Source organism: Oryctolagus cuniculus, chromosome 13 (genome assembly GCF_051225735.1).
Source record: "Oryctolagus cuniculus isolate XC-2025 breed Fujian yellow rabbit chromosome 13, ASM5122573v1, whole genome shotgun sequence".
In the NCBI taxonomy this organism is placed as follows: Eukaryota; Metazoa; Chordata; class Mammalia; order Lagomorpha; family Leporidae; genus Oryctolagus; species Oryctolagus cuniculus.
The window spans coordinates 3,582,054-3,597,780 of record NC_142879.1 but is presented as its reverse complement, the minus strand read 5'-3'; the positions used below and the strand labels follow the sequence as shown (position 1 = coordinate 3,597,780).

Sequence of the window (15,727 nt, the reverse complement as noted above, 5' to 3'; positions counted from 1 at the left end):
TTCAAAATAGCTATAAAAATTAAATATCTTGGAATAAATTTAATATAGGATGTCAAAGATCTCTACAACGAAAATTACAAAACAGTGGAGAAAGAAATAGAAGACACAAAAAAGTTGACTTATCTTCCATGTTCACGAATTGGAAGAATATCAAAACGTCCCTAATACTGAAAGTAATTTTTTTTTTGACAGGCAGAGTTAGACAGTGAGAGAGAGAGAGAGAGACAGAGAGAAAGGTCTTCCTTTGCTGTTGGTTCACCCCCCAAGTGGCCGCTACGACCAGCGTGTTGCAGCCAGCGTGCTGCGCCGATCCGAAGCCAGGAGCCAGGTGCTTCATCCTGGTCTCCCATGCGGGTGCAGGGCCCAAGGACTTGGGCCATCCTCCACTGCACTCCCGGCCCACAGCAGAGAGCTGGACTGGAAGAGGAGCAACTGGGACAGAATCCAGCACCCCGACCAGGACTAGAAACCGGGGTGCCAGCGCCGCAGGTGGAGGATTAGCCTAGTGAGCCGTGGCACCAGCCATAAAAGTAAATGTTCAGAATCTTTGTTATCCCAAACAAAATACCAATGATATTCTATTCAGAACCAGAAAAAACAATACTAAAATTTATCTGGAAACACAGGAAAATTTGAATAGCTAAAGCAATCTTATACAACAAATAAAAAGCTGGAGGTATCACAATATGAGATTTCAAGACATACTACAGGGCAGTTATAATCAAAACAGCCTAGTATTGGCAAAAAAAAAAAAATAGACATTAGATCAATGGAACAGAATAGAAACTCCAATCTACACATCTACAACCAATTGAACTTTGATAAAGGAGCTAAAATCAATTCCTGGAGCAACGACATTCTCTTCAACAAATGGTGCTGGGAAAACTGGAGCTCAGTGTGTAGAAATATGAAACAAGACTCCTACCTTACACCTTACACAAAAATCCACTCAAAAGAGATCAAGGACCTAAATCTATGACTCAATACCATCAAATTACTACAGAACATTGGGGAAACTTCAAGATATTAGCATAGGCAAAAACTTCATGAAAGACACCAGAAGCAAGGTAATTGAAGCCAAAATTGACAAATGGTATTACATCAAATTGAAAAGCTTCTGCCCTGCAAAAGAAACACTCCACAAAGTGAAGACACAACTAACAGAATGGGAGAAAATATTTGCAAACAAAACAGCTGATAAAATATTAATATCCAGAATCTGTGAAGATCTCAAGAAACTCAACAACAAAACAAACAATCCAGTTAAGAAATGGGTAAAGAACATGAACAGCATTTTTCAAGAGAGGAAATTCAAATAGTCAACAAACACATGAAAAAATGCTTAGGATCATTAGCCAGCCATCAGAGAAATGCAATCAAAACCACAATGAGGTTTCACCTCATCCCATTTAGAATGGGTCTCATACAGAAATCAACAAATGCTGGCAAGGACATGGGGAAAAAGTAACCCTAATCCACTGTTGGTGGGAATGTAAGCTGGTGGAGCCATCATGGAAGACAGTACAGAGATACCGTAGAAATCTGAATGCAGACCTACCATAAGACCCAGCCATCCATTCCTGGGAATTTACCCAAATGAAATGAAATCGAAATATGAAAGTAATCTGTACCCCCTGCTCACTGCAGCTCAATTAACAATAGCCAAGATATGGAATCAGCTCAGATATCAACATCAGCTGATGACTAGATTAAGAAATTAAGATATATGATGTGTATACACACACACACACACACACACACACACACAATGGACTACTCAGTGGTGAAAGAAAAAGAGAAAGAGAGAAGGAAGGAAGGAGGGAGGGAGGAAGGAAGGAATTTTGTTGCAACAAAATGGATACAATTGGAAAGCATTATATTTAGTGAAAGAAACCGCTCCCAAAAGACAAATACCATATGTTATCCCTGATCTGTGGTAACTAACAGAGTACCTACAAGGTAACGTATAGGAGTGAAATTAATGTTTGGGATTCAATGATTGTTTATAGCCCTTGTCTCAACTGTTGAGGCAGAGTGATTTTTTTTTTCTTCACACTATTTGTCAAACTCTTACTGTAGGGTTAATCTTATGAATATAAAATAAATTGAAAATAGATCTTTGTAAAAATTAAGAGTGAGAACAGGAGAGGGAGGAAGAATGGGAGCATGGGTGGGAGGGAAGAAGGGTAGGGAAGTATAACTATGTTCCTTAAGCTGTCTATTGAAATACATGAAATTTGTATACCTTAAAAATTTTAAGAAAAATCTTTCGGGAAGAACCAGCAGATAAGAGCCACTCTTAGGAAGAAATTAGGCCTCAATCTGCATAATTTCTCTATTGCCAGAATCACATGGAATATGTGCCCAGTTGGGAGTTCAAAATTGCTATGGAACATTCACCACTCTGCTCCTCTTATGTACTCCCCTTTTTTAAAAAAATATTTATTTGAAAAGCAGATTTACAGAGAGGTGAGGCAGAGAGAGAGAGAGAAACGTCTTTCATCTGCTGGTTCACTCCCAATATGGCTGCAATGGCTGGAGTTGCGTCCATCCAAAGCCAGGAGCCAGGAGCTTCTTCTGGATCTCCTATGTGAGTGCAGGGGCCCAAGCACTTGGGCCATCTTCAACTGCTTTCCCAGGCCATAGCAGAGAGCTGGATTGGAAGTGGAGCAGCCAGGACTAGAACTGGAGCCCAGATGGGATGTCAGCACTTAAACAGTGGCTTTACCCGCTACACCACAATGTTGGCCCTCTTATGTTACCTTTTTATTTTAAATAGTACTGTCTGTTGACTGCTTTGTACCCTGGGTAAATATAGGGAAGAAAATTTTCATTTATCTTCAGATTGACAGGCATCTCGGATGTATCCATAACAGATTTAGATAATGAGATTCTGGGCCTTGAGCTTGAGCTTGGTGCCAAACTGAGATGAGACTTTAAGGTTTCTTGAGGGGTGGTGAGGAGCACGAATTGCTATGGTCAGTGCATTACAGCTAATCCAAGATGGCTACCATCAATCCCTTCCCTTTTCATTAGAAGGTAAAGATTTTTTTTTTTCTTTTGTTTTTCTTACGTTTCCTTTTGTCAAGGCTGACCCTGTGGATTACTTTGTCCAATACAATGTAGTGGAAATGTTCTGAGACATCCAAATCAGGGCCCCAAGAGGACCCAGCTTGTCTTCCAATTCCTGGTATACTCACATTTAGGATGCTACTTCTTGCATCCCAGCCATTATGACAGAAAGTACAACCACCATGATGAAAGAACTCTAAGCCACATACTGAGAGAATATATAGCTCAGCTATTGGCTATGATCAACTGCCAACCAACCACATAAGTTGTCTTTGATGTTTCAAATTCAATCAAATCTCTAGAAAACTAGCTCCAGACCCTACAGAAACAGTTCAAAACTGAAGAGACATCTGGACCTTTGTTCACTTGGAGTAATACTTTTCCTTGAGAAATGGCTTGTTTAAAGCTGAGTACCTTTTTCAAACATCTTCCTGATTTTTGGAGGTGCAGAACTACCAAGCTAGTATCTATCAACTCAGAATTATAAGAAAAATGAAATGGCTGGGTTGTCAGCTAAGTTTGGTATTAACAGACAACTAAATCAATATACATTATTAAGTAAATAAAACATCAAGAAACCCATTACTCAAGAACAAAACCATCACAGTACTGTCTCCATTCTCTTAAAATACCTGGTTTCTGTCTTCTGCTCATTTTTCTACAGAATAATAACAGAAGTCTTCCTGATATTTAATGTATAAATTTAGTCTTAATGCATCACCCTATGTGCTGAATTCCATTTACTAAGTGCTTTTGACTTCTACATGTTAGTGCTGCTAACCTAGAGTGATTTCTGCTAGTGGATGTATTCTCTTTTTAGTAAGGTGTACCAGCCCCAAACAATACAAAGGAAAATAGTCCCTCTTTATCTGTTCTTTAAAAATGTTTGCATACAATGTCAGAATACTATGATTCTATTCCGGTAGGGGTAAAACATACCTGAAAAGGGGTAAAACATACCTGGGCTAGGTGTTGCAAAAAAACTTTAAGTGTTCCATTGCTCAAATTAACTTTTCAAATCTTCATGTTATGCAGTTAGTCTTTTTCCTTAATTTAAGCATTTAAAGCCATTTCCCTTAAAGTGGCAAGTCTGCTGCATCACCTAATTCTAAAGTATTTGATTTCTTCTTTCAGCTACAAAGATTTTTAAACTTGTTCAACACATTATTCTAAACATTCATTTAACCTACACAAGTACTCTTGGTGTTTGTGGGATGCATCTTTATCATACTTTTCACTTTCAACTTCCTCATGTCTTATATTTTCAGTGTCTTAAACAGTCTTTACAAGCAGTTACAGAAACTTGACAATCTGGGTAATTCAGCCTATTCATATTAACTTTTAATATTAGATATAACTATTATTTTCTAATCCTCCCACCCTTCCCTACATATTTTCTTTCCTTATCTGCAATGAGTTATTGCCTTCTCACTCCGCATTTTAAACTTCTTTTCCTCTGGAATGATTCATCCTCTATTCTTTAGTAGTTAACCTTGAATGTGACTAGATATAGTTAACAATCAATTTTAAAGTTAAGCAGTTCTTCAAGAGTTTCTCAGAACTATTTAAATCTATTCCTCCTCCTACCATCTGAAAAGCTGTTTGGTTTTAAAATTACAATCTCATTTTAAAATTCCTAAATATTAATGTTACATGTTTGTTTAGTTTTACTTTTTTCATAACTTTATAAAGTTTTATGATTGTTCTATACAAACAACACTTGAAATTCATATATATATACCACTTTATTTGTTCATTAATTTTATTAAAAACATTTTATTTATTTGAAAGAGAGATAAGTAACAGAGACAGGTTATCTTCCATCTGCTTTTTCATTCCCCCAATGCCCATAACAGCCAGGAATAGACCAGGAGCTTGGAACTCAATCTGGGTCTCCCACATGGGTGGCAGGAAACTTTGTATTTGGGCCATCAACCTGCAGCCTCCAAGGGTGCACATTAACAGGAAGCTGGAATTGGAAGTGCAGCCATGACAGGAACCCAGGCACTCTGAAATGGGATGTGGGCATTGCAAGTGGTTCCTTAACTGCTGCACCAAACTTCCACGCCAGCTCATTAACTCTTCAATTTCATATAATCCTCTTGGAGATGTTTTTCTAAACCTTTTTATTTTTCCTTTTGAAAGGCAGCAACAGAGAGAGAGAACATCTCTCATCCACTGGTTCACTCCCTAGATGTCCACAACAGCCAGGGCTGGGTCATGCCAAACCTGAGAACCAAAAACAATCCAGGTCTCCCTCTTGGGTGGAAGACATCCAAATACTTGAGTCACCACCTACTGCCTTCAGTATGCATTAGCAGGAACTTGGAATTGCGAGTGGAGCCAGGGCTCCTACCAAGGCACTCTGATGTGGCCTCTGATCTTCCCAAGCAGCATCTTAACCATCCTCCAAACACCTCCATTCTTCTTCTTGAACATCACTCTTTTGTAGTTTCCAGTGGTCTCTCCACAGTTAAACCTGTTTTTCACCTGAACATGTTCATTTCAGTTTTACGTGGTGCAAATTCTCAAGCTAATTAGTTTATCTCAGAATTCTGAGGATAAATTCTATTACCTTTTGAGTACACTGCTGCTACTAAGAAGCCTATTTCAGTATCCTGCCTTCAAGAGTCTTTTTTTTTTTCTCTCTCTCTTTGGTTGCTCTGTAAAAGCTTGTTACTGCAATGTACTACATCTGGTCTCAGCATGGATTTTACTTAAATGTTTGGGATATACTATGCTTTCTGAATTTATGAATTCATGATTTTCAAATAAAGCAAAACTTCTGTCATCTCTTCACATATTGCCTCTCCTCCACTCTCTGCACCAAGCCCTCCTCAGCTTTTATAGTTCTTCCACCTTTCTGAACTTTCTAGTATTTTCTAGTTCCTTGCATCTCCTTGCTGCTCAATGGAAAATTTCTTTAGATACAGCTTCCATGTCACAGTCTCTTCAGCTGAGTCTAATATTTTAGTCAACATGTTTGATAGTTTCCTTTTTCTGATTTCAATAAAGATATTCTGAACAGCTAGGAGTTTCAGCTGGTTCCTTTTCAGATCTGCCCAATGCAGTTCCATCTCTCGCTTTACATTGGTGGTGAGACCTTAGAAAACTGAATCCAGTGTTTTGTTGTTTTTTTTTTAAACGGGTTCTTTCAACTTGCGCCTGGTAGTTTTCAGTCATGACATAATACTGCTGGATCACAACATGAGAATCTTGGGTCTAGGTCAGGAATGCTTCCCGTTTCTTTCCACCAGCAGTGATAGAGAACTACACACTGAAGTTATTTAACTTCAATTGTCCCAGCCAGAACAGCATCTCAGATTTAGTTCTCTCTCCTTGTTTTGGCTTGAGGTGCAGTGCATTTTATTTTTTTAAAGATTTATTAATCTATTTATTTGAAAGGCAGAACAACAGAGAGCAGTGGAGAGAGAAAGACCTGTCTTCATCCACTGGGTTCACTCCCTAAATGGCCACAACAGCCAGGTCTGAGTCAAGTCAAAGCCAAGAGCCAGGGAATCCATCCTGGTCTCCCACTTGGGTGGTAGGACCCAAGTTCTTGGGACATCCTCCATTGCCTTCTCAGGCACATTAGCAGGAAGCTGGTTCAGAATCACTGTACTTGGAACTCAAACTAGCACTTTGATATGGGATGCAACATGGCAAACAGGGCTTAATCTGCTTCACCACATCAGTCCCAAAGTATAGTGCATACAGGGCACTGCCATTGGTATTAGCCATCTGAGAAACTTGGATGCTTGATACAATATTCAATGATTCTCAACTTGAAATAGGTTCACTTTTCTAGGGGGAGAAGATGGTGGTGTAGGATTGAAGATTTCTCCTACTTCCTTAGCGCCTATTCAAAAGTAGACTTTACCCAGGATTTAGTTCTTTTACAGTGTCTGGTCTAACACACAGCTGGAAGCAAAAGTCTTAGGTAGCAGATTAAAATAGCTATGACACACTAACCTGAGAAGCATATGATTTTGGCATTTTTTATGGATTCAAACCTCTCTAGAAAGGTTTCTTACTCCTCAGTCAGAATAAAATACACAGTATACTGGACTAGTATAAATTAGAAAGATCTTAGAGGATGAACTTACCCATAAGTTGGTAGAAATTTCTCCTGATGTCCTGTTACTAAGATATTGTAATCAACCCTCACTGCTCAAATTTTTAACATCTTGATCAATGTATGATCCAGATCAACAGGATTAAAATCTACAATAATATTGTATTATTTTGAATCCTTTTAAAAAGAGGTAATAATGATTTGTTACATGGAATCTCCATCTGGATGCATAACTTTATTTTTATGGAAACCTGGGCCACCTATAATATAAGCAGAGCTAAAAAGGGCAATTGGTGACTTAATTTTAGTCTGAAACACACCTAACAGGCATTATGGCAGATCAGACTGTTTTGTATTAAATGCAGATGAGCTGTTTATATCTTTATTATTCATTACTGTTGGTCAGTGTTCTCTGGATGGTCAGGAAGCTCTTTGTGCCTCACCCTAATCACTGAAGTAATGAAAGGAGATACCAGCAGCAAGAACTGCAACTGCAAATGCGGCGATCACACCTAAAAGTAAAACAAACACAAAACAAAAGCAAATGTAGTAAGCAGGAGAAAAGTTTAACTGATCCTAGATTCTGAAATGTGGGTAATCAATAGGCACCAACATAATAAGCATGCATATATGTACATGTATACACACATACACACACATATATATGGTGTACACACACACACACACACACACACAAAAAGCCAGTAAAGTTTTAGAGGAAAATGTAGCAAAGTTGAAAATTTAGACTGCAAATGTTGGACTAATGTTGGACAAAGTGTTTCTCTTAGATGTGTATTCAGATATAACTAAGGGAAAAACTAACAAACATTTGTAAAGCTTTCTATAATTACTTACATTGGCATAGGAGCGGTTACATGCTATTTAGCTTAAACCCAAAAGACAGCTCCAATAGGAAGTGGCTATCTACCATTATAAATGGAAAGTCACTGTGTAGCTATTGAAACCTGCAGAAGTCCAGGTTCTACTGTTATAAAATCTAAGAATTAGTTAAAACTGGGTTGCTAACTTTCATTTTTTTCTCTGATGATAGCAATTTAACAAGAGAAACTAACCATAGTAGTCCAGGAAAGCACACATTCATGCTGACCCAAAGACACACACACACAGAATTTAGGAAACGAACTTACGCTTAATAATGAGCAACAGGAGCTACAACTATATCTTCCATCTTCTCTCAGTCAAGTCTTAATACTTACTGTTTCTCAAATTTTTACTCCACTAAACAACAGCCTACATGTTCATTCTTCAGAAAGTCAGAAAAATATCACTGCGACATTTCTTAGAAACTCTGAAAGCATTTTATGTTTCCAGACTTGAGTCTGACTTTATTTCATAGAATGCATACAAGGCTACTTCCAAAAAGTTCATGGAAAACGGAATCAAAAGACAAGTTTATTTCGGTGCAAAAAAAATTTGAAATCCATGCAGTTTTTACAGAATCATGCATTTTCCACGAACTTTCTACAAAACAATTACAAAATTTTCTTATGGCCAAATAATCTTTTAATTTCATTTTCCATAAACTTCTTGAAGTATACTCATATAAAAATCTCCCACAACAGTAATTACAGGAATATGAGCTTGGAAACGATCCCCTTACTACTATAATAATCTCTAAAACTGCACGTTTATCCTCTAAAAACAACAAAAATATTAATAAGGATGAGTCATCATGGTGGGTACCTGAACAATGACAATGCACTGCTATAAATGTTTCTCTATCTCTGTGGCTTGGCACTTTCCCAAACAGTCAATATTTGCTTAATCTAGTGCTTTTAAGAAAGCAAAATGAAATGAAAACTCAGATCCAAAATGTTATCTTTTCAATGTTGTGAAAGAAGTAAATACCTATGTTTTGCTGAATTTTCAATATTGTACTTTTAATTGGCTGTTTTGGCTGCTCTTCATCCGTGTTGTCCATTAAGGCTTCATTATTCACAGAACTCACACAAGCTATAAGGGAACGTAATAAATCTTATATAAAATGAGGATTACCATTTTAAACTCAGTTTCAAAAAATACTATAATGAAAATATACAATCAATGCCATTTCTCTTATACCTGTCTTTTTATAATCAACAAATTTGCTCATTATCAAATGTAGGTGAATTTCATGGAATATATGTCAAATTGATAGTTTTCAAAATACTTACTGTAGTCTTATCTCTGACCCAAACCAGAGAGCCACAGGGTCAGTTCTGACAGACTCCTAAAAACTATAAATTTGTTTACCATGGAATAGTAAAGACAAATACTAAAAAATCAACCAGACAGTAGCAAGATAAATTTCACTCACTTGAGATCAACTTGTGTTATTCTTACTGGTGGCTTTGGTAATTAATAATTTGAAATAATTAGTTATTAATCATAAAACAGGGATCAGCCAATTGCAGTCCAAGGATCAAACCTGGTTGATGGCTTGCCTTTGTACAAGCACTTGCATTAATAATGCATTTTAAAAAAGATATATAAAAGAGAACTTATATGGCCTAAGAAAACTAAAATATTTACTATTTGGTTCCATACAAAAAGTCTGCTTACTTCTGAGTGTACCTGAAATTTGTAATACGTAAGTAAAATATGATCCAAACTTTTGACGTTAAAATAACTCTAAATATTAAACAAAGAAAATACATCAGCCCAATTTAAACACAGAAAACAGGGGCTGTCACCGTGATTGTAGGTTAAGCCTCTGCCTGTGATGCCTGCATCCCATATGGGCACTGGATCAAGAGCCGGTTGCTCCACTTCCAGTCCACCTCCCTGCTAATGCACCTTGGAAAGCAGAAAATGGCCCAACTCCTTGGGTCCCTGTACCCATGTGGGAGATCCAGAAAAACCTCTGAGCTACTAGCTTTGGCCTGGCCCAGTCCCAGCTGTTGTGGTCATTTGCAAAGTGAACTAGCAGGCAGAAGATCTCTCTCTGTATAACTCTGCCTTTCAAATAAATAAAAAATAAATCTAAAAAAAAAAAAAAAGAAAATGAAACCTGGGAGGATAAGTGCATATTTGCGGGTCATGGGCAGTTGACTGAGGACTCAAACAGTAATCTTTCTACACAATTATGATGATAGCAATTTATGTAGGTTGGCTTATCTGAATTTACTTAACGATGCTTACAAGTGAGCTGAGAACATCCTTAGAAATCACACAGACCACCAGTTTTCAATTTTTTTTCTAGTGCTAAAGAATCCTATGAAGATAAATAAAATCTGACAGAAAATGTCAGTAGGTGAACAGAAAAAAGTGGTACTAAACAAGGAGGAGCAGGAATGGAGAGCTCCTGGAGCCAGAACAGCTAGCTCCTCCTCACCCCAACCCTCACTACGCTGGAGGAGGTAGTGGAGAGCTGCTCTGTAAAGCCTATGGATTGAGGTTGGAAAACTACTTCAGACAGATCCCTTTTCTTCCAAAAGAGAGAGAAACAAGATTGACTGATGGTATATCCTACAGTTTAAATTCACAGTCTTTTGTACGAATTTAAAGTGCCTTGACCGACTTTATTGCATCCCACTATATCCAAACACAGGCTTACAAGGATGACAAATAAACCTGTTGAAATACGTGCTTATGGAACCAAACTGGATAAAAGAAAAAAAAAAATACCTACTTCTGATTAGTTTACTATAATTCTCAGAAATACTTCATTAGATCAAGGGAGACACTGTTCTTTTTTCTCCTTCTTCAAGTGTATAATGAAAGTCATTTAAAAACAAACAAGCAGCCGGTGCCACGGCTCACTAGGCTAATCCTCCACCTGCGGCGCCGGCACTCCAGGTTCTAGTCCCGGTTGCTCCTCTTCCAGTCCAGCTCTCTGCTGTGGCCCAGGAAGGCAGTGGAGGATGGCCCAAGTGCTTGGGCCCTGCACCTGCATGGGAGACCAGGAGGAAGCAACTGGCTCCTGGCTTTGGATCGGAGCAGTGCGCCAGCCATGGCGGCCATTTTGGGGGTAAACCAACGGAAAAAGGAAGACCTTTGTTTCTGTCTCTCTCTGTCAATGGCCGTAGCAGCCATTGGGGGATGAACCAACAGAAAAAGGAAGATCTTTCTCTCTCTCTCTCTCTCACTGTCTAATTCTGCCTGTCAACAACAACACACACACACACACACACACACAAAACTGCTCAGTCATAATGGTCAAAAAATTTCTATGAACGGTCTAGAACTATCTGGTCTTTGGTATTTCAAGTTATAGTTATATGAAGGGATATCAACACTGTAGTTTTAGATTATGTTAGTTTATGGGCTTTGAATTTCATTCACTTCGCTCTATAAATCTGAAAATGAATACAATTTTTTTTTTGACAGGCAGAGTTAGACAGTGAGAGAGAGAAAGAGACAGAGAGAAAGGTCTTCCTTTTTCCTTTGGTTCGCCCCCCAATGGCCGCTGCGGCCAGCGCACCACGCTGATCCGAAGCCAGGAGCCAGGTGCTTCTCCTGGTCTCCCATGCAGGTGCAGGGCCCAAGGACCTGGGCCATCCTCCACTGCACTCCCAGGCCACAGCAGAGAGCTGGACTGGAAGAGGAGCAACCGGGACAGAATCCGGCATCCCGACCGGGACTAGAACCCGGGGTGCCGGTGCTGCAGGCGGAGGATTAGCCTATTTAGCCGCAGCGTTGGCCATATAATTTTATATTAAAAAAAAAATTCGGGTGGACATCTGGTGCATCAGTTAAGATGCCAGACACCTGCATTCCATCAAAGTTCCTGGATTCAAGTCCTGGCTGTACTTTTGATTCCACCTTCCTCCTAATGTAGACCCTGGAAAGCAGAAGGAATTTGTTCAAGTACTTGAGTCCTTGCCACCCACATGAGAAACCTAATTGAGTTCCAGGCTCCTGGCTTGGGCCTGGCCCAGCCGTTGTTACTGTGGACATTTGGAGAATGAACCAACAAACCAATAGTCAGATGATCTCTCTGCCTTTCAAAAATAAAATGAAAATAAAATTTTTAAAAATAATTCTTTAATATAAATCAAACAAGAAACACTGACTCTTCTATTAGCAAATATCTAATAGTTTTTTTTTTTTCATCTTCAGGTCAATAGAATTCTATTATCACCAACAAAAATAGAGGATGAACTATCAAACCTATTTGTTGTAGGAAAGTTTTTTCTTGTCTACAAAGAGTACAAAACTTTATATTTGCCTTGATATGTTACTTATACATTTAACATATTATAAATAAAGATTATACTCATGAAGGTCAAGTCTTCTACACAAGGAATTTATTCTATAAGAGATATTCTACTACCCTTCTATTTCTGGTTTTAAATCTGCCATACAAAATCACGTGATCTGACACAAATTCAAGATAATTTTCAGAAGAAAAATATTTTTCAAGGATGAATAAGGCTTTGCTACAAAATTTATTTGTCTATTTTGGGTTGGGGCTTATAGTGTTTTAAGCCTCAGAAGCTGTGTCATTTCACCAATATTTCACTATGTTAACTTAAATACAAAAAACATGATGATTCAATAGGAAATTAGATCTTAACCATCACTTAAAACCAAGTAATTTTAAATTCAACAAATTCAAAATTAATCATGTAAGAAAGTCATGTTCTTTAGCAATTGTTAGTATGAGAAAAACAAGGGCCATGGAGAGTGAGAGCAACATTGTAGCCTTGCTTGGGATTCATCCCAGGCTGCTGAAAGGTAGATGGGACTATTTAGAAGCTTAGAAAGAAATGTTAGGACTTGAACTCCTTAGCTGGTTGTCCTCCCTATCCCTGAGACCTAAATTAATGATACATCATGACAGTCAGCAATTTAGCCCTAAAATCACATCTTCAGAAACACCTGTTTTTCTTTATAATTAAATTATCAATATTCAAACAAAAATTAACATCAGCTCCGATATCAAGACACAATTAGCAAAGATAAATTTCACCAGATTTTAAAGGTGTGTCTCCAAATGTTTTAGTTGATACTGTGGATAAAGTACATTTGAATTATTAAGTTAATGTCTACTAGGAGATGACTAATACATCTAAGAAATGTTAAAGCCATCGTTATCCCTCACCTTTAGTGAGTCATTTTGACAAACACATTTTTCTTCATCTCTTAAGTCACATAAAAGTATGTTATTTTAAGATACTTACTAGGCAAAATATGTATTTTAAACATAGCAACTATTTGGCAACTATATTTTAAAACAGAAATAATTAAATAATATTCCAGCAAATAATGTCAAATATTGAAAAAATAAAGTCAGACATGTGTAATGAGTTCCCAAATATGTAAGTGATTTCAAGTTTTGAATTTGAACATGTGAACATACTTTTTATGGTTGGTTTATCGTACCTGGAAATCCTAATTTCAGATATGTAGGAAAACCTACATGTAACTACTTTTATACCTTCATGCTTTTTCATTGTAATTCAGAGGGTTCATAATTTAAAAGTCTAATAAAAATGTTAACATCACCCTCAACTTACGTATCTCTTTCTGTTTACAAGGTATATTCCCTGGAGTGGGTGGTTAGCCTAGTAAAGACATCTGGGTCCCACATCAGATCACCCAGGTTTAATTTGTGGCTCTGGGCCGGCGCCGCAGCTCAACAGGCTAATCCTCTGCCTGTGGCACCAGCACACCGGGTTCTAGTCCTGGTTGGGGCACCAGATTCTGTCCCGATTGCCCCTCTTCCAGGCCAGCTCTCTGGAGGTTGCACAGAGGATGCCCAAGTGCTTGGGCCCTGCACCTGCATGGGAGACCAGGAGAAGCAGGAGAAGACGAGAAGACCAGGAGACCAGGGGAAGACCTGGCTTCGGATCAGCGCGATGCATCGGCTGCAGCGCGCCGGCCGCAGCGGCCATTGGAGGGTGAACCAACAGCAAAAAGGAAGACCTTTCTCTCTGTCTCTCTCTCTGTCTACTCTGTCAAAAATAAATAAATAAATAAATAAAAAATAAAAAAAATAATTTGTGGCTCTGGTTCAAGACTCCAGCTCCCTACTAATGCAGACCACACGAGGCAACACTGGGGGTTCCAACAACTGGATTCCTATCACACATGTGGGAAGGAAGCTTGTACTGCATTCCTGACTTCATCCCTGGCCCAGCCCTAGCTGTTATAGACACTTGAGAAGTGATCCGATGGACAGGAGCTCTCTATATATTTGTCTCTCTCTCTCTCTCTAATACGTGTATGTGTGTGTGTGTGTGTGTGTGTGTGTGTGTGTGTGTTTTAAATGTAGATTATCTAACAGTTTAACCAAATTCTATCTTCAACTCCAAGACAAGGTGGGATTTGGAGTGAACCTGTCTAAGGTTATGTATCTGTAAATGGCAAACCTGGACTCAAGCTAAAACATGCATTTTCCAGAAACTTTTTAAACATCCTCTCTTCATCGATTTCAAAAATGTTTTACTTCCAAACTTATCCTTTTAATACCCTCACATTTTAACTTGGAATCCTAATTCCTAACACATAGCCAGCGCCGCGGCTCACTAGGCTAATCCTCCGCCTTGCGGCGCCGGCACACCGGGTTCTAGTCCCGGTCGGGGCGCCGGATTCTGTCCCGGTTGCCCCTCTTCCAGTCCAGCTCTCTGCTGTGGCCAGGGAGTGCAGTGGAGGATGGCCCAAGTCCTTGGGCCCTGCACCCCATGGGAGACCAGGATAAGCACCTGGCTCCTGCCATCGGATCAGCGCGGTGCGCTGGCCGCAGCACGCCGGCCACGGCGGCCATTGGAGGGTGAACCAACGGCAAAGGAAGACCTTTCTCTCTCTCTCTCACTGTCCACTCTGCCTGTCAAAAATAAATAAATAAATAAAATAAAAATAATTCCTAACACATAATAGAAAATAAAGAGTAATCAATCACACACGAGAGTCATGTGAGTTTCAAAAACAGCACGGAGTTCAGAAAGGATCATCCATATGGTACTGACGCATGTATCTTCAGTACATTTTATTCTATTAGAGAAATATTTAATGTAATACCATCCAGAAACCACAAAGCTGATACAGCTTGCATAAGCATACACCCCTCAGCTTTCCAAATCTTGTTTCCTTTGTTCTTACAAAGGAACTCTCCCTACTAGTTAATTATCTCTGTATTAGACTGTCAGCTTAAAATAAAGAAATAGAGGCAATAAATATAGTGTAAAACATACACCTAAATTAGTATTAAAAGCACATGAAAATAAACAGACATGGATTAATATTTATATATTAAGATTTTTTTTTAAACTTCCTATTTACTGGTTCATGCTAATATTTAACACAGTTCTAAAAATGGCAATGATAAAGCTTACTGAAGGAAAACCAAGAAACAAGATTAAAAAGTACTTGATGTACATGTAAATAATAAGTCATTAGAAAATAGCATTTAAATGAAATGTTAATGGATAACTAGTATATTGTTGAAACTAAAAAGTTATTGATTTGCAAACTGACCATCATTCAAAACTACAAGCTTTTTAACATAATTGGGACTATTCCCTGGATTTATATTTATTTAATTTATTTGACAAGCAGAAAGACACACACACACACACACACACACACACACAGGGGCGGGGAGAGAGGGAGGGAGGGAGGGAAGGGTAGGGAGAG

At 38.5% G+C, this 15,727-nt stretch overlaps 1 protein-coding gene across 6 annotated transcripts in view; it reads right to left on the bottom strand.

Annotated features, from left to right (window-relative positions):
• Positions 1-4,803: 4,803 nt before the first annotated feature.
• The window catches only part of ODR4 (odr-4 GPCR localization factor homolog), a 46,243-nt gene continuing 35,319 nt past the window's right edge, over positions 4,804-15,727 (bottom strand). For all 6 annotated transcript variants that reach the window (XM_089311995.1, XM_051821051.3, XM_089311997.1 and 3 more), the window contains 2 exons: positions 9,017-9,121; positions 4,804-7,659 (listed from right to left, as the gene is read on the bottom strand). In XM_089311995.1, coding sequence (XP_089168121.1) covers positions 7,592-7,659; positions 9,017-9,121 — 173 coding nt within the window. In that variant the 3' untranslated portion in view covers positions 4,804-7,591. The remainder of the gene's footprint in view (positions 7,660-9,016; positions 9,122-15,727) is intronic.